At 35.7% G+C, this 19,135-nt stretch overlaps 1 protein-coding gene across 1 annotated transcript in view; it reads right to left on the bottom strand.

Moving 5' to 3' along the window:
* Window positions 1-962: 962 nt before the first annotated feature.
* The window catches only part of DLGAP5 (DLG associated protein 5), a 35,935-nt gene continuing 17,762 nt past the window's right edge, over window positions 963-19,135 (bottom strand). The window contains exons 11-18 of the mRNA XM_054567041.1: window positions 18,679-18,839; window positions 15,296-15,394; window positions 12,301-12,520; window positions 9,595-9,787; window positions 7,817-7,877; window positions 7,029-7,221; window positions 6,133-6,182; window positions 963-1,172 (exon numbers count right to left, since the gene is read on the bottom strand). Of these exons, the coding sequence (XP_054423016.1) occupies window positions 1,032-1,172; window positions 6,133-6,182; window positions 7,029-7,221; window positions 7,817-7,877; window positions 9,595-9,787; window positions 12,301-12,520; window positions 15,296-15,394; window positions 18,679-18,839 (1,118 nt within the window). The 3' untranslated portion in view covers window positions 963-1,031. The remainder of the gene's footprint in view (window positions 1,173-6,132; window positions 6,183-7,028; window positions 7,222-7,816; window positions 7,878-9,594; window positions 9,788-12,300; window positions 12,521-15,295; window positions 15,395-18,678; window positions 18,840-19,135) is intronic.

Raw genomic sequence — 19,135 nt, 5'->3', positions numbered from 1 at the left:
CACCCTTTTATGCATGCTTCTTTGTTCTGCATGTTTTGCTTGAATTGTTCATTAATGAAAAAAGCTATTTTTATCTTTTGGTAAGACATTAGGCATTTAAAGACCATTCTTCTAAGATGGTACCCACAGAGCCTCCCAGCTGCTCGCATGGCTTTAACCAATACTGTCTTCCCACAAGCCTAACACTCTTTCCTCTGACAACAAAAGGACAAGTGTTTTCTTGTTTGAAAACCCCTAATCTTAGGGGGGTTTATCCATACAGTTCCTGTTTATGGGTCAACTCCTTTGAAGGCAGAAGCAACTGGCCCCGGGTCTGGTTACAAGTTTCAGCTACTCTGAGTCTTCTTGGCGCTCTGTTATTCAGATGACCCCGTCTTCTACAAACCTATAGGTAAGTGTTTTATAAGAGAAAATACTTCAAACACATTAAATGATTGATGTAATTCTCTTCAAAGAAAGCATTTCCTTCAGAACCTGTCAGTCATGTCAAGGGGAAAATAAAAAAGGCAAGAATTTAATGGGCGCCTATGTAACCATTTGAAATTGCAACATGTAAACTGACATCAGCATCCAGAAAGCTCATCTAAAGAAACTCAGTATACCCTGGAAAATGCAATACATAAAGCCGTTTAACATCAACACACTGAAAAGTTTGTATTAAAAATAAAGTATGAAAGGACACGACATTTCTGTCAGTTTAGTATTATATTTTGATTAGGCTGAAGGGTATTCATTAGCTCTGAGTAAGTGTTGTTACCTTTAAGCGTATACATTTTAAAGAAGAAAGGCGAGGCACGGTATACCTTTTATTTTGCATGGCTATTGTACAAAATATCCCCACTTCCCTTGAGAAACAGCACCATATCCAAAACACACTTTGATGAACACTGAATATTAAAACATTGCATAACACTATATAAACGGATTGAATAGAAGTGAACAAAAATACCAAGTCTGCATCCTTTCGGTATTCTAAGAATATACCACAGCATTGATGATATGAAGGAACATGTTTGGAATTATTTTTAAATTCAAAATTCTTCTGGTTGTTCTCCGCTGAGTGGCCTTAGAGGTGAAAAGGTAATCAGGTTACCTCCAAAGGAAATGTGTTTGGCCTGTTCTCGCCGTCTCCTCCCCACAGGAGTGAATGGATTACTACAGTTGAGGCCTGGCTAGAGAACAAGTTCAGAAAGTCACTTAAGGAACAATCAAGAGTTTCATCAATTGATTTTGACATTGCAAGTTAAGAGTAAATTATAACATCAATAGCATCTCCCCACATAACAATCAACTTATTAGTAACATAATGATTGAACAACTTTCCAGATCTAATTTCACATATATAGTTTTTAACTGAAAAGGTATATTCAAAATATATGCCTAAAAGGAGCTTAGCAACATGTAAATGTACTTCAGCAGCATATGCATGATGAATAAAAATCACATCTGCAGACTTCACAAACCTACTCTAATCATACAACAGCACCTAATAGGCCTTTTACTAGAATGTGATCCTGCTGGGATCCCTTTTATTTGTCCCCCCTCAAATCCTACTTCGGGTTCAAATGATGCTACAGAGTAAGTAATATTTCAATCTAAAATAGACAGATGAACCTATAAAAATTTTTAAAAATATAATTTCTAATATTTATGGAAGTGAAAAAGAACTCATAAGGAGACTAAATTATAAGGTACTAAGATTAATCAACAAGATAATGTATAAGATGATTGTGAAGCAATTTTATTGTATTACTAATATATCAAAAACAGAATAATATGATTAATTTCTACACTTATTTATAATATCATATAAGAACAAGTTATTCAGAGTTCAGATCTGGGAACAGGACTAAGTCAGATGTATATAAATTGGTCTTATGCTGAAGTCCCTGGCCCTCTAGGTCTTAGCCTACGATTAAAGAAGGGTGAGACCAAGAAAGAACGGAGTCTGGGTCACAGTAACAAACTTCATTCTGCTCTGGAGATACAGGGCAGCCCAGAAGCCTGAATGCAAAGAAGGCAGCTTTGAAAGATAAGGAAAGCCAAGGTATACATAGGTCCTTAAGGAATTAGTGGCTTAAGGAAGCCAGGCAATAGTTGTTGTTTGACCCTATGCTTGCCTTAATTTTTTTATGTTCTGAGGTCAAAGTTTAGCAAATCAAGGCCATTTCCTGACCCATTTTAAGATTTTTTATTTCTTGAGGTAGGTCTATATTGTTATTAATGTCCCTCTTTGAACCGCTTTTGCTGCATCCTATAGACTTTGGTATGTTGCAATTCTATTCTAATGTATCTCTAGGTATTCTTCATTTCTTCAGTGACCCACTGGTTGTTCAGTAGCATATTATTTAATCTTCATGTTTTTGTGGTTTTCCCAGTTTTCTTCTTTTAATTGATATGACTTCAATCTTCTTCAATTTATTAAGATTTGTGTACTAACATGTGGTCTATCCTGGAGACTATTCCGTGTGCACTTGAGAAGAATGTGTATTCTGCCATTTTTGGATGGAATATTCTGTATGTATCTATTAAGCCCATCTGATCTAATGTATCATTTAAGCCTGATGTTTCTTTTCTTCTTCTTTTACTTTTATTAGCATTTCTTTTCATCTGAATTTACTCTGGGTCCCTAAGTTTTGTTTATTCAGTTTCTACTGGGATATGATTTTCTTCTGTGAACCCTCCTCTTCTGGTTTAGGAACAATCCGCTCTCTTTCACTAAGGATCATCAAAATGTGACAGGGAGAGCTCATTAACCCACGCATGAACTCTAAGTTCTGTGCCACATCTTGGGTGTTCTGTTCACCTGGATTTGTTCAATGACCAGATAACCTACATCTAAACCCTTAAATTCATTATTACACTCTGCATTTTTAAGCCTGTGTAGCAAAAATTCAGCACTCTTTTTGGGCCACTGACCCTGTTTGTCTAGCCCCACTGTTTGGCCTAGGCTCACTTACTAACTCCACCATTATCCCAATGGAATGGCACATATTGCTTCTGATGAGATTAGGCGCGTTCAAGGTGGTATGGCCATAGCTGGCATACATTGCTTCTGTAAAGTGACATCCTTTAAGTCTTTGGTGGCTTTTTGGACACACATACCCTTAATGGGCAGTTTCATGAGTGTCCTTAAAGTGAACACAAAGGTTTTAACCTGTTGATTTGCATGATTTTGAGAGGTTTTCTGGGTCAAGTGAACAGCAAACCATTTTCAGAGGTCACCTCTGGCTGCTTTCAGAAAGAGTAGTCTAGCCCTGGCTGGTGTGGCTCAGTGGATTGAACATCAGCCTACAAACTGGAAGGTTGCTGGTTTGACTCCCAGTCAGGGCACATGCCTGGGTTGCAAGCCAGGTCCCCTGGGGTCATGCAAGAGGCAACCAGTTGATGTTTCTTCCACATGTTAATGTTTTTCTCCCTCTCTTTCATCCTCTCTCTCCTCCTTCTAAATATAAATAAACAAAATCTTGGAAATAAAAAGAGTAGTCCAATGTTTCCTAAATGATTTTCTGTCTGAGCTATCCATTACTCTAAGAGGGTATTAATGTCCCCTACAGTTATTTTATTGCTTTCATTTTCACCTTTTAAGTCAACTAATATTGCAAATATATTTATAAGTGTTATATCTTCTTGCTAAGTTTATCCCTTTATGATTATGCAGAGCCCTTGTCTTTTATTATAGTCTTTGTTTTAAAGTCTATTTTTTCTGATATAAGTATAGCCACACCAGCTTTCCTTTCATTTCCAGTTGCACAGAATATCTTTTTCCATCCTTTACATTCAGTTTCTGTGTGTCTTTATTTCAGAAGTCTCCTGCAAGCAGCATATAGAAGGATCTTGTATTTTTTTTCTTTAAATGCATTCAGCCACTCTGTATCTTTTGGTTGGCAAATTTAGTCTATTTATATTTAAATTTGTTGTTGATAAGTACATACTTATTGCCATTTTGTTCATTGTTTTCTGGCTGCTTTTGTAGTTCCTCTCTGTTCCTCTTTTCTTTCTCTCTTCCTAGTGGTTTGATGGCTTTCTTTAGTGTTATGTTTAGATTCCTTTTTCATTTTCTTTTGTGTGCTTACTATAAGTTTTTTTCTTTCTGGTTACCATGAAGTTCACATATTGTATAACATCGTATGTATATAATAGTCTCTTTTAAGTTGATAGCAACTTAAATTTGAATCCAGTCCAAAGCTTTACATTGTTGCTTCCTCCACCCCACAGATTTTATTTTTGATAACACATTTGATATCTTTTATTTTCTCCTTCCCTTAATTATAGTAATTGTAGTTAATTTTACTACTTTCGTCTTTTAAACTTCATACTTGTTTTATAAATGATTAACTGCCATTACTGTATATTTACATTTTCCAGCGAAACTTTTGCTTTCATATGTTTTCTTATTATTTAGTGTTTTCTTTTCATTTTAGAAAAGTTCCTTGAACATTTGCTTGAACATAAGGCTGGTTTAGCGGTGATGAACTCCTTTACCTTTTATTTATCTGGAAAACTCTTAATCTCATCTTCAATTCTAAATGATAACTCTGCTGGGTAGAAAACTCTTGGTTGGAAATTTTTTCCTTTCAGCACTTTGAACAGGTCACACCACTTATCTCTAGTTTGTAAAGTTTCTGCTGAATTCCCTTGTATGTAATAAGATGTTTTTCTCTTGCTGCTTTTAAGATTCTCTCTTTATCCTTAAAGTTTGTCATTTTAATTATAATGTCTTTTGATATGGTCTCTTTGGGTTCATTTATTTGGAACTCTGAGCTTTCTGGGCCCAGATATCTTTCCTTCACCAGGGTAGGGAAATTTACAGCCATTATTTCTTCAAATAATTTTTTTAGTCCTCTCTTCTTCTTCTGGGATCCTTACAATGTAAATGACATTCTGCTTGGTGTTGTCCCAGAGGTCATTTAAAGTATCTTTACTTTTAAAAATTCTTTTTCATTTTGCTGTTCTGTCTGTTTGTGTTCCATTGCTTCATCTTCCGGCTTGTTGATTTGTGCTTTGTTTTTATCCAGTGTGCTGTTGAACCCTTCTAGGAAATTTTTCATTTCAGTTAAAAATCTGTTTGGCACCTTCTATCTCCTTGTGGAAGTTCTCACTGAATTCATTGATTCTTCTCCCATGTTTGGTGAGCATCTTTATGACAGTTGCTTTGAACTCTTTATTAGGTAGGTTGCTTAGCTCTGTTTCAATAAGGTCCCTGACCCATTTGGCAGTGGGCACTGGAAAATTTCAAGGCAAACCAGAGTTGTTGACCCCGGCTCCACATTAAAATCACCTGATGAAGGTCCCACTACAGATCACTGAAATAAAAATACCTGGATGTAGGGCTGCAAACCAATGTTGTAAACACTTAATAGGCAACAGAGTACTTTTTCATTCATGGCATAGTGAATATAAATCAGAGCTCTGCCTACAGAGGAATTTACAATTAATAAGGTAAATAGAGTCCTAAAATTATATGTTAAGAATATAATATATTCATATTATTTTCTTAATGAGAGATTAAATGTGGGCATTGTATGCACTGTGTGTCTGTATGCACTTGTGCTTATACATAAATTAACATGGAGAGATGAGAGCTTTTATAGGAAGGCTTCATAAAAACACTAATGTCTGAACTAGACTTAAAAGCAGATCATCAAACGTAAAGCCAAGAGAGCTTCCAATTAACATAGCCTCCAAATAAATATGGTAATCTAAAAGAAACAGAATGAAAATAACCAATGATGACTGAAGGTAGAACAGACATCATCTTCCCAACTGTATGCTGCAGATGGCCAGGAACTTTATGCTATATTTTCCTTGCATCACTTAGAAATTCCTAACATAATCTAAGCCAAGTATTAGATATTCAAGTATTCAATCAATTTGTCTTAACAAATTTGATACATAAATTATAGAGGGAAATAAATCTTCAGAATTTAGAAATAAAAATTATTACATTTGAAAGTATATAAACATGAAATTTTGTTCTCATTTTGATAAAAAAAAGAATAGATTTCACAGTAAAGATAACAATGACAAAGTATAAATTATAAACTTTGTACACAAATTAAAAAGTAATACTTATTTTATAAAACAAATCTTGTATTTAAAGCAATTTTTTAAATTAAGTTGAAAACTTACTGAATCAAGAAGATGGCACTCAGTAGAAAGATTATTATCATCAAATAACACTGAAAAACAAAAAAGAAATGTTTTTAACTTTTTAAAGACTATTCTGCAATCAAATTTATTTTGTTAGAAATAAACAAAGCATTAAAAAATATGAAAATTTCCATATTATCAAATGCTAAGACAAAAGAAGAGGTCATTTTATGCTGTAACATTTTTTAAAGTGTGTTTGAATTTCTTAATAAAATTCTTATCTTTAATTTCAGTATAAAAAAGAGTTTTCTGTAAGCACATATCATGCCTGTAATATTAAAGGTACCCAAAAGATGCTAGATGAAGAACATAGCTACAGTCCATTAAATGTCTGGCCAAAATAATGTTCACTTTGTCTTAGGCTCCAATCAGAACAGCACCACAGAGTAGCAGACAAAATCAGAAGGTGGAACTATCAGACATTATATTATAACAAAAATAAAAAAGCCAATTCCTAATGCAGAGCAATCACAACAAAGTATGTGGAAATAAATATGAGGGGGAAAAATAGGGCATTTTGAAGAACAGTCTGAGATATGTGTGTTGAAAGGAGAACTGAAAAAGAAAAAACTTGAGGGAATTTTTCTAATTCTGAGTTTTCACAAACAGTGAAGGTGTAATGTAAAATGCTGTTTACATCCAACATGGACTAGTATCTGCCGCTAACTTTTAATAAGACTACCTCAAAAGGTTTTGGGGTGGAGAATGGGGTGCTAAAACACAAACTAATTCTCATAAAATATTTACTGTGACTGTCCAATTTTTAACCTTCATTCTTAGAAACTTGTACCCAGAGGTATTTACAATAATCTATATATTACTGTAATTTCTTTTATTTAATAAAGCCTCAATTAAATATACTAAAAGGACCTCACCTGACTGGGAAATTTTAGCCTCTTCTTCCTGTGAGATGTTATTTTGTGGTGGTATATTTTTTTCAGGACTGGTCATCAAAACATCCTGCGTTGTAATTGAAGGATGTATTACAACCACTTCATCAGCAGGTAGAGGCAAACTCATTCTTTCACTGGGTGAACAATCCATCTCAAAGTTTATGTTACTTACATCCTGGAAATAAAAATGATTATTATATTTATTTACCAAACACTGGAACAATTAGAAAAAGTCTTATTGCTATTAAAAATGATAAAAATAGAAGGATGACATTCTAAATGTAGGTTAAAGAACATTGTAAACCCTACTGTCTTGCTTCTTAAATAATTAGGTCAGATAATATTACAGCAATAGTATGACTGAAGGAAAGTTTCTCAGCAAATACCTATACTCACTTAAGAGATTGGCAAACATTTTCTGTGAGGTGTCTGATAGTACATTTTTTTAAAGGCTTTTTGACCTATGGAGTCTCTACTACAACTACTCAACTCTATTATATTGCAAAAGCAACCAGATATATAATACCTACATACATAAATAAATGAGGCTGTGTTATAATAAAACAATTAAAAAATAATCTTGATGTGAGTTGGAAAATACAAAATGGCACGATGGTCTCAAGCTAAAGGCCTTTGAAACAAGGACTATCATTTTATATTACTGATTTTAGATTTCCAATGGAAATTATGGGGATTGTTTACAGAGTTACTATATACAATAACATAAATAGGTAACATGCTTGGGTATCTAGTACACTAGAGTGACTTACATGGTTTACTTCAATTAGATCTTGTGATCTAGGACACTGAGCATCTTCTACTGCGCTGTTCCTGAAAAAAGAAAAAAAAAAATAGCACTGTACTCAGATAATCATATGGCCATCTTTTATGTTAGAGACTATCCTTTATGATCAAAAACGGAGTCTCGTCCAAGATCAGGCCTGGTCCAAAAAGATCAGTTTGGGACAATAGTTACTACAGGGTGGTGGTGGTCTTACAAACCAAACATATTCTTCCCCAGAAAGCTCATGAGCCTGTTTCCACGCTCGTCAGTTCACCAGCAATTCTCTGAACCTTGGCTAAACCCAGAACTACATATTAAAGAAGGTTAGGAGAAAGCTGACTTCTGGGGGGAGAAGGGGAAAAGGTAAAACAATAACTACAGTAACTCAAATATTGTAGAGCTGGAGTTGGCTACATTTCTTGTTAGTTATAATGTATATAACACATAATCCTAAAGTTCTTATCCTGTATTTTATTAAAAATATCTGTCCCAACCTCTTGCAAGTTGTGGGTTTTTATTTTTTGTTTCTTTAAATATATACTCAATTTTTCTAGGTTTCAGCTTCACTTTGCCTTTATTGCATGACGTTTATTTGTAAGATGCTCTCTTTCAGGACTATTTTTGGGAATTAAGTGAAAATTTTTTAAAGAGTACCTGTAATATCACTTAAATACAATTACGCATCTTCTTAATACAAGATAATAAACTACAGGATATACAAACCAAGTAAAATAACTTGCACTTAAGAAATGATGATAAATTGGTATTTTATAATCCATAGATTTCTAGAATATCTGAAATACTTCAGTCCCCACAAAGGCTCAATAATACTTTGGTTTATACCAAAAAGTAAAAATTCTAAAACTTGTTCCATGAACTGTTTACGAGCAATGACTTCCATTTGTTTCCTCTACTTCAATTCATAGGGCATTCTTTATATTTTTGATTGCCTTGTTTGCTGTGATGACTGAGTACTTAATGTTGTCCCATCTCTAGATTAATAATAAATCCAATAGTCCTCTCTTGACTGCAAACTATAATTTTATTTCCTACTTATTTTAAAGTATCTTTTCCTATCAGATTTCCAGTACATTTATGTTCATGACCAAGGACCCAGTAGGTAATTTTGATGCCATTTGTGCAGAGGCAATAGAAAGAATGCAAGCAGCATCCAGGTTCACTGCTTAGGAGTTGAATTTGGGTGCATTACTAACTTTTCCAGTTTTCATACTTGAAAAAATGGGATCTCGTACCTCCCAGGGTCGAGAGGATTAAATGAAATGCTAAGGACCTAGAACCATGTCTGGCCCCTAATAGTTGTAAAGTGCACACTAACTCGCCCTTCTCTTATGCTCTGCCACCTGTCAAGACAGCAGTCACAAGGTGCTTTCTATAAAGGCTGGTACAAAGCAACTCCCTCTCAATGACTCTGTAGAGAGGCATCAGCACTGCTGTTTATAGATGATGAAAGTGAAGTAAAGTTACATTAACTTGTCAAGCACCAAAGGTGCAGTCTGTGTAGCACCAAAGGACACTATGATTTCTTTTCTTCTTAGTTCTACAGTATTCTTTGCCCATCACCAATCTGAAATCCTAAGCCTTAGTTTTCTCATTTATAAAATAGAAGTACTGTCTGTACATCACAGGGCCATTGTGAAATTGAATTAAAAATATATGACCTGCATATTTTAACAGGTTAACAATCTGAAATAGCATTTAATGTCAGTATCTAATTAAATTCTTAATAACACATTAAAGAAATACCTGCTTTCAGGAATGTTGGAAAGCAAAGTCTTCTCATCAGCATGTTCCCTTCTGGCATCCCGAGGCTCAGGACCCTCTGGCGGCGTCGTTTGTCTCAGAAGGCCCAAATCAGCCCTGCTGTCAGACACGGCGGTGTGGACAGACTTAGGTGTCCGAAGTCTCTGAGGAAGACGTTCAGAAGAGATAGAAAGTCCTAGGAGATGAGAGAAATCACCTCAATATCAAAAGTTCTTTCATTCACTTTTCATTATAACTAGGATGATAGTGCAAATTCTTCCGATTCCCCTACCAACTCTCCTCTTTCTCCTGTAAAATGTTTGTTAAAGTCAAATACCCAGAACCTTCAGTTAAAGACAATATTGAAGACACACGTTATACTCTGCTTCCTCTTGACATCCCACTGCTATAAGCAATAAGAGATAATTTTAAAAGGCCAAATGCTACAAAGACCAAGGAAACTAAAAAAGAGACAATAACCAGAAAATTCTGGAAGCTGTAAGATAGATGAGTGAGTGGAGTTTTACTTAGTATACTCAAGAAAATAAATCCTAAGCAACCAGTCAGGAAAGATGAGAGTCAATCCAATTTATACCATAGTGCCCCTCAAAAGAATTGCTGCCTTCAAGTGGCTCTGAAAGCAGAGATGAAGATGAAACTAAAAACAAGGAGATTGGTTTGAAGTCACTACAAAGGATGATTCAAGTCCAGGTTTCTTTCCTCGTTCTGCACAGCTGGGCAACTGCTACCACTCCCTCCCACCACCATAAAACTGGAGGTTTATTTTCCTCAAAAAAGAGAAACAGAGGGTCTCTGGTTTAGGGGGTAACAGGTAAGGTTGAAAGATCAGTACTCTATAGAAAACAAGATAGAAAACAAGGGGATGAAGCGAATATTCACAAATAGACTGTTGGGACACTCAGGTCCCCCCACCCCCACCCCCATTCCCTACCCCTTCACCCCCATGCAACAGACTGAAAGATTATTCTCTGGGGAACTAGCCCCTGAGAAAAGACATAAACAGTGATGTGCAGGTTCCCAGCATGAGGGTGCAGCTAAACCACCCACAGTAAACACCCTACGCTGCACTGCCCCGCAGGGCCCCGCAGAGCCCCGCTCTTACCGTGAGCAGGCGGCGACCAATCGCCAGACACTTGAGAAAAGCCTCTAATGTAAGAGAGACCAAAACCAAACAGATGAAAGTATCTTAGAACAAATAGTGACTACATGGGGGAAGGAAACATGAAAACTATCATTAATGCCATCAGAAAGATAAGGCAGTGAAGTGATCAAACAAGTACAGCCTGTAATGAAATGAAACATTTGAAGAATGAGAAGAAACTACTGGGGATTAAAAACATGATAGCTAACAGGAAGTTGAGGAAATCCAGAAAGTAGAAGAAAATGATAAGTATAGGAAAGAATGATAAAAATAGTCTATATACCAAGAGAAAAATAAGTATTTCTGAAAGAAAGATCAGAGGGAACAAGGGTGAGTAAATCAAAGGAATAAATTCAAGAAAAAAACCTACACTTGTTCAGAGAGGGCCATTAACACGTTCACACTCCAAGACTGTGTGAAGAACTATTGATCACTGTGTTGTACACCTGAAACTAATATAATATTGTATGTCAATTGTAACTTAAAAATTTTAAAAAGTAAAAGTAGTTGCCTCTAGGGAGTGACAATGGGATGAGAGGGGCTTCGTGAGGGACTTCTGTTTTGTAACAAACCTCACATAACTAAGTGCTCTATAACTTAAACTCAATTTTAAAAAGATCAACTTTCACCATACACCTTTATCTCCCTAATTATACACGCAGAGTTGGGTACGTGAGAGAACAGAGAGTGATGGGCTCACTGCTGTGGGAACTGCTAGGATCCTTGAGAGTCAGTGGCAAACAGTGAGGCAATTCCTAAACTGAGGTGATAAATTTACATTTTCATGTAAATACTAGAGAGCAGCTAAGCTTTATTTTCAGAAAACTTCCTAGTGGACACAGTTAAATAAGAGGGAGAAAACAGCTCTTCAGTTGATGAGTAGTTCAAGAGGCTTTGGCCTCCTTCTCCTTGAAAATGACTATCTAGCTCTTAAAGGACTGACAGAAGTATCTAGCAAGATATAAGGAACAGATTACTTCAACTGCGCCCTTTCCTCCCATGGCTAGTAAATTCACTCTCATGAAGATAGTGCCTGAAAAATTGCTTTTGAAAAATACACCCACAGGTAGAAAATTATAAGAATTGTTTCTTGAAATATTTTAAAATTAGAAAATCAGTGAATTTACAGTGTCTCCAAAAGGTCAAAGCTTTTTAACACAAATGAAATTAAAACCAAAATCACGCTCCCTAAGTTTCCTTTTTTAAGCACAGCTAGAGAGGTGTGATAGTTTGATGACTAAGTTTCCTTTGCATCTTAAATTCTAACCCAGCTTCAAAACTCACCTAACTTCTCATGCTCCCATCATGTTGCTTACCCCTTGGGATCCTGACTTACTTCACAGGATTGTTGGGTTAAGTGGTGATAACAGATGCGAAATCACTTAGAAAACAGGTACTCTGCATGTGTTTGTGAGGGAGCATATAGTCCACTTTCCAGAAATCACAGAAAGCTTATATTCCCTTCATGCAAAAACTTTTTCACTTCCTATACAACCTCCCATCCAGCCGAAATATTTCTCTTAAGTGGCCTCAGCAGAAAAACGAACCTGAGAATGATTTCACAGGGCTTTCAACTCTGAAAAACCCAGCATCGAACACAATTTTATCAACTTCCTTTGACACCACAGAGGCTGCTGCCTCAGCATGTTCTTCCTGCTTAATTCTCTCTCTCATTGCATTTTTTATGGCAGCTAGGCGATTCCTAGCTGCAATTCTTCCACCATCGTCCTGTTTTGGTTTACTTGCTATACCCGAGACAACTTTTTTCTGCAAAAAGAAATGATGGCATTTATTAAAACTACTCGTTACCACCTTGTAAGAAAAATAAAGCATACATAAAATATTTCACACGTTCATCATATGCTTATCAAGTCCCTAGTATGTGCTAAACATGCTGGGAGTCAAAATGTAAGGGACAAAGTTCTTGTTCTCGGGGAGTTCCTAACTTCACAGTGGAAGAGCTAGATAAGGACACTGAGGAGGACAAAGTCACGTCAGAGACAAATTCAGAGGGCTGTAGGGGAACATAAAGATAACGCCTAACCCAGTCTTCAAGGTATCAAGAGGGCTTACAGGAAGGCGCACCGGAGCAGAAATCACAGTCGGCCAGGCTGAACAAAGGGGTGAGGAAAGAGTTAGAGAGAGAAGGTAGCATGCTCGCAAAACCAGAAGCTAAAGAAGCAGGGAGGAATTGGCAAGAGATCAGGGACAGCTAGATTATAAAATCCCTTACTTGTAACCATTTTATGGAGCCGCATTCATACAGAAAACAAAGGAATAGAGATTACTGATGATTTTTAATCAAGGGATTAAGGTTATTGCACTTGTATTTTAGAAAGGTCACTCTGGTATAGCTTGGTGGGTTACAAGCCACTGAGAAAGGAGACTACTACAAGGATACAGGGCAGAAGATGACAGTAGTTAAATAGAGGGAGAAATGGAAAAAAGTGAAGAGATATTTAAGAGACCCAATCGCGAGGACTTAGCGTACTAGATGGGTGTGGAGTGGAGACAGTGAAAGAGAGAAAGGAAAGCACTGAAGAACATATCCAGATTTCTATCTTGGACAGCTGGTGGGTTGGTAATACCATTCTCTGAGTCAGGGCCACATCTGTGTGTGGGCAGATGATTTCAGTTTGAGATATAATGATTTTAAGGTATACTGACTCAGGGTATATAGAACTTAGTAAGTGTGGTCTGAAATACAGATTTGGGAATCATCACAGGGTGGGTAGGGTTGCACAGGAAGACTATGCAAGGACAGAAGAGAGTTGAGGTGGAATTCTGAATAGGACAAAATTTAAGGGGATAAATGGAAAAGCACAAACCTGCAAACATGACTGCAGAATGGGCACAGAGGTAGGAAGAAAATCAGTAGAATATAATTTTAAGAAAGAGCAAGTATGCTGTATTTAATACTGCTGAGGGATTATTTTATAATTAAGTGTCTAATAACTTCAGCAACTACTGGATCAAGAATCTTGGTGTTACGTGTTCTTAGAGGCACAGAGGGGGTAAAGCTGAATTGCAGTGAGTTGAAGAAATAAGTGGGAATCCAAATAAAGACAGAGTATAGATAACGTTTTCAGGAAGAAAAATGGGAAGAGGGGTTACTGATACCTAGAAGAGGGAGGTGTGGACATTTAGGTGGTTGTTTGTTTTCTTTAATGGAAACATACATAAGATTATAAAGATGTCTAAATACTTATGGAAAAAGAGAAAACAAGGCTAGCTGAGATATAAGGTCAATGAATAAGAAGTAGGAGGGAATGGTATCAAAGTACAGTGGCCCATAAAATAAAGTAGGAGAGAGACATCTGGTGATAAGGGGCAGAATTACAAGACTCTGATGTAATGCTACACTCATACAGCCATTATCTACATCACTGACATTACTGTTTCCATAGCTCAATACTCAATATTCAATATTCAATATCCACAGTAGCTTCAAAAGGTTCAAGCACCCTTCACTGTTTAGTAGATATGGAGTTCATTCGTTCAGTTTCATCAGTATCCCCAGGGTCCTTGTCATGAGACTTCATTACTACAACACTTTTATAAGGTTCTTTCAGTACTCTAACAGCTCAACAGATTCAAAACAGAGTTTCCATTTAGATGACACAGCATAGTAAAGAACCAACCTAGAAACCCAATTTTGTAACCACAGGCATTTTTCTAAAATCTAAAAGAAAAACTGGCAATGCTCCAAGGTGGTTTGAGAAATAGCCATTTGAACCAAAAACTTTGAGTTAAAACATTACAAAAAATAAAATTTACTACAAATAGATTAAGAATAGAATCTGTCGTGTTAACAAAGACAGTTTTACTGAGAAAGTAATAGGAAATTTTACAAGTACATGGAAGAAGGCAGATGTTCTAAGGAGCCATTGTTCCTCTTTTTTATTTAAAAAATTATTTTCATTTTGAAATATATCACACAAAAGAGCTATAAAAAGAGACGGCATAGCCTACTGGTTAAGAACATGGATTCTGGAATGATAAAGTGTGGCCTGACACCCTGTTCCACCTTAGACAAGTGATTTAATCTTTCTGGGCCTCAGATTCCTCAACTGTGAAATGGGGATACATTTCTCCCCCATTGTGGTGAAATGTGTAACATCACTCACCTCATAGAATTGTTTTGAAGATTAAATGAGTTAATACATTTAAGGTACTAGAAACAATATTTGGTACACACTAAGTATATACAGGTTATCTACTACTATTAGTAGTAGTACAAAAAAATATATAAGCATAGTTTAAAGAATAAAACAAATACGCACATATCCACTGCTTAGCAACTTAGAAGCTCTCAGGGCACCCCAATTCAATCAGAGTCCTTACTGTTCTCCCTCCAAAACAACCATTCTGAATTTTGTGTTGATCATTTCCTTATTCCTTCTTCAAAGACAATTAAGAAATGTAAGTAACATATGGAACTTATTTTGCAAAATGATGAACATCTGAAGCTAAAAGTTTTTAAGGTTAAAAATTTTAAAAATCACTAAAGTAGAAGTCTATAATAGAAAATAAAAAACTTACCCGTAAGACCTTTTTGCTTGTATTATTATTATTATTATTTTGCCACCCAGATTCCTCAAGTTTGGTCAGATTGTTGAATTTTTGGTTTACATCTTCTATCTGTTAATAAAGTACAAGTTTATCAGTTTAATGTTAACCATATTAATATTACAAACTAATGAACTGAGACTTCAAAAAAAACTGAGAGTGACTGGGACTGGTGACTTATAAAATTAGACAAAGTCACCCTAACCAGTGTGGCTCAGATGGTTGGGTGTCCTCCCACAAACCAAAACATTGCTGGTTCGATTCCAGGTCAGAGCATGGCCCTAGGTTGCAGATTCAATCCCCAGTTGAGGTATATGCAAGAGGCAACTGAACGATATTCTCTCTCACATCAACGTTTTTCTCTCTTTCTCCCTCTCTTTCCCTCTCTCTAATAAATAAATAAGTAAATAAATAAAAAAAAAACTAAGAAAAAATAAAATTAGACTAAGCCATTCTCAATTTAGTATTCAAATCAAGAATTCTTAATGGTAAAATTGTTCATTGTTATTTTTGGTCTTACAAACCTCCAAAATCTACATGAAGGATGTCATATATGAGTAACTCTCCTAAATTATTTTTGATCACTAAAATGGAAGAAGATATTCTATATTACGCAACATGAACACAAGCTCTGTCTTTTTAAAAACAGTTTACTTTTGTACTGAAGGATATAAGGGTTGCTCCCTAGTTTTGGCAATTAAGAATAAAGCTGTTATAAAGATGTGTATATGTTTTTGTGCAAACATATGTTTTCAACTCTTTTGGGTTGTGTTATTGTTGCTGAATCCTATGGTAAGAGTGTGTTCAGTTTAATAAGAAACTGCCAAACTGTCTTCCAAAGGGGCTGTACCATTTTGTATTTCCACCAGCAATGAACGAGAATTCCTATTGCTCCCCATCCTCACCAGTATTTGGTGCTATCAGTGTCATTTTAATAGATACGTAGTGGTATTTCATTGTACTTATAATTGGCAATTGCCTAATAACACAAGATGTTGAGCATCTTACTTTTCATATGCTGACCTTCTTTGCTCAAGAGACTGTTCAGGTGTTTTTGCCTGTTTTAAAATCAAGTTATTTTCTTATTGCTGAGTTCTAAGAGGTCTTTGGATATCTTGGAGAACAGCATCTTTATCAAATGTGTGTCTTTCACAGATATTTTCTCCCAATCTGTGGTTTGTCTTCTCATTTTCATGACATGTTCATTTTAATAGATTCAAATAATATACTAGCAGGATAGGAATGTATGATCCCCATTATTTTCGTATTTCCGTCTCCCCCAAAGTGGTAACCACTGTCAACAGTTTGGTGAACATGTTTTGAGTCCCCTTACTATGCATTTATATGCATAGGTACTCACAATCTCTCAAAAAATGTAAATGTCAGCCCTGACTGGTATGGCTCTGTGGGTTGGGCATTGTCCTACAAAACAAAAGGTCAACAGATGGAATCCTGGTCAGGACACATGGCTGGGTTGCAGGCCAGGTCCCCAGTTAGGGATTGATATTTCACACACATATGTTTCTCTCCCTCTCTTTCTCCCCCCCCTTCCCCTCTCTCTAAAAAATAAATAAATAAAATCTTTTAAAAATGTAAATGTCAAAAAGACTCAGGATTACACTTATGACATTCATTTTCAACAAAAGTGTCAATGTAATGCGATAAGAATAGTTTTTTCAACAAAGTTCTGGGAAAATGGGCTATCCACAAGAAAAAAGATGAATGTAGACTCTCATCTACACCACAGACAAAAATGAACTCTAAATGGATTATAGACCTACCGAAGTGTAAGAGCTAAAACTATAACATTTTAAGAAGAAAACATAAGAGGAAATCTTTGTGACCTGTGGTTAGGCCAAAATAGTTCTTAGCTATGATGCCAATATCACAATAAAAGGGAAAAAAACCTGATAAGTTGAACTTGATCAAAAATAAAAACATTTGCATTTCAAAAGACACCATTAAGAAAACTGAAACACAAGTCACAGATTGGGAGAATATATTTGCAAATAATAGTTCTGATAAAGAACTTATATCCAGAATATATAAAGAGCCACTTATAACTCAATAATAAAACGACAAACCCAATTTTAAAAATGCACAAAAGGTTTCAACAGACATTTCACCAAAGACGACATATGAATGGCTAATAAGTACATGAAAAGATGCTTAACATCATTACTCACTAGGGAAATGCAAATCAAAATTCAATCACACACTTTACACACAATAGGCTGGCTATACTAAAAAAGACAGAAAATAACAAGTACTGGTAAGGATATGGAGAAATAGGAACACTCATACTTTGTTGGTGGGAATGTAAAATAGTTTAATTACTTTGGAAAACAATTTGGCAGTTTCTTGAACCAACTTGTAAAAGTTCCCACTGGGAAGTGAGCATCAATAAAGATAGTAAGTGTAAACAATGCAAACATCAAATACTTTTAAATCCATAAATAATGACACTAAACAAAATTAAATGGTCATTTTTAAAGGTTGCTATTGAATCAACTCATTATTATGAAAATTGGTAAATATATTATGAAAACTGATCATAAAGTAATACATTATTATGACTAATGATTGTTAGCTACTAGTTATTCAAAGAGTATTTTATACACTTATTTCTGAAATAAGCTCAAAAAACTATAAAGTGTCATCTCTTCCACACCTGATCTTCCTAGTAATTCCCTCTATGACAGCGTTTTAAAAAAAAGATTTTATTTATTTATTTTTAGATAGAAGGGGGAGGGAGAAAGAGAGATAGAGAAACATCAATGTGTGTTCGCCTCTCATATGCCCGCTACTGGGAACCTGGCCTGCAACCCAGGCATGTGCCCTGACTGGGAATTGAATTGGCAACCCTTTCTTTCACAAGCCAGCACTCAATCCACTGATCCACACCAGCCAGGGGTATCATGGCATTTTTTACGTTAGACTGGAATTGTACATTGTGTCTGACTCACTAATAAAACTACAAAACTCTGGGACAAAGAACGTGCCTTCAACTCGTAGTACAATACCTTGCACACGATAGGAACTCAATAACAGCTAGATGAACTGAACTACTGAAGACTAGATTTACTCATTTTCTCACATGTATGGTCAGTTGACTATAACCTCCATTTCCAACGACACAGAAATTATCCTGACAATATGGGGGAGGAGGGGACGTCAGTGATAAAATGTAGATAGTGCTTTACAGTTTATGAAGGTACTATGTAATACCTCATTTACCATTTTAGGTATGTAAGTAGCTACTATTACCTCCATTTTACTACTGTTATCCCATTTAAAGAAAAAAAAAAAAAGACCAGACTCAAAAGTTAGTGCATTCCAAATGCTTGACCACATACCTGAAAACTAACCATATCCCAAAATCCATCCAGATCTGTACAGGTGGTCTCCTTTTTACCCCGTTTATATTCACAATCATCCACTAGTCCTTCAAACTGCTTGAATCTTTCTTTCATAAGGAGTCTTGTTTGACCAACTGCTGTGCGAATAAGATCTTTAGCTAAAGGAAATAAGAGGTTTTTACAAGTTAAAGGACAAAACAGAACCTCTATTACAAGCCAACCGCTGCTGATATGGCTTCGCCCCAAATATATCAAATTCTTAACTTCAAGCAAAACAAAAATTTCTACTACAAAATGTTGTCATATAAATACTGAGCATTAACTCTCTGCTTCAATTACTGCTAAAAATTAGCAATATTTATTCTCCTAAATACTGTTACATAGCAAACAGAATTGTACCCACCCTTGTACTTTATAAGAATCCAACCAACCTCAAAAAACTCATTGCACATCA

Source organism: Pteronotus mesoamericanus, unplaced genomic scaffold (assembly GCF_021234165.1).
Source record: "Pteronotus mesoamericanus isolate MK-2021 breed Mesoamerican mustached bat unplaced genomic scaffold, CSHL_Meso_final contig_182, whole genome shotgun sequence".
In the NCBI taxonomy this organism is placed as follows: domain Eukaryota; kingdom Metazoa; phylum Chordata; class Mammalia; order Chiroptera; family Mormoopidae; genus Pteronotus; species Pteronotus mesoamericanus.
The sequence above is the reverse complement of the archived record's forward strand: the minus strand, read 5'-3'. Positions and strand labels throughout refer to the sequence as shown.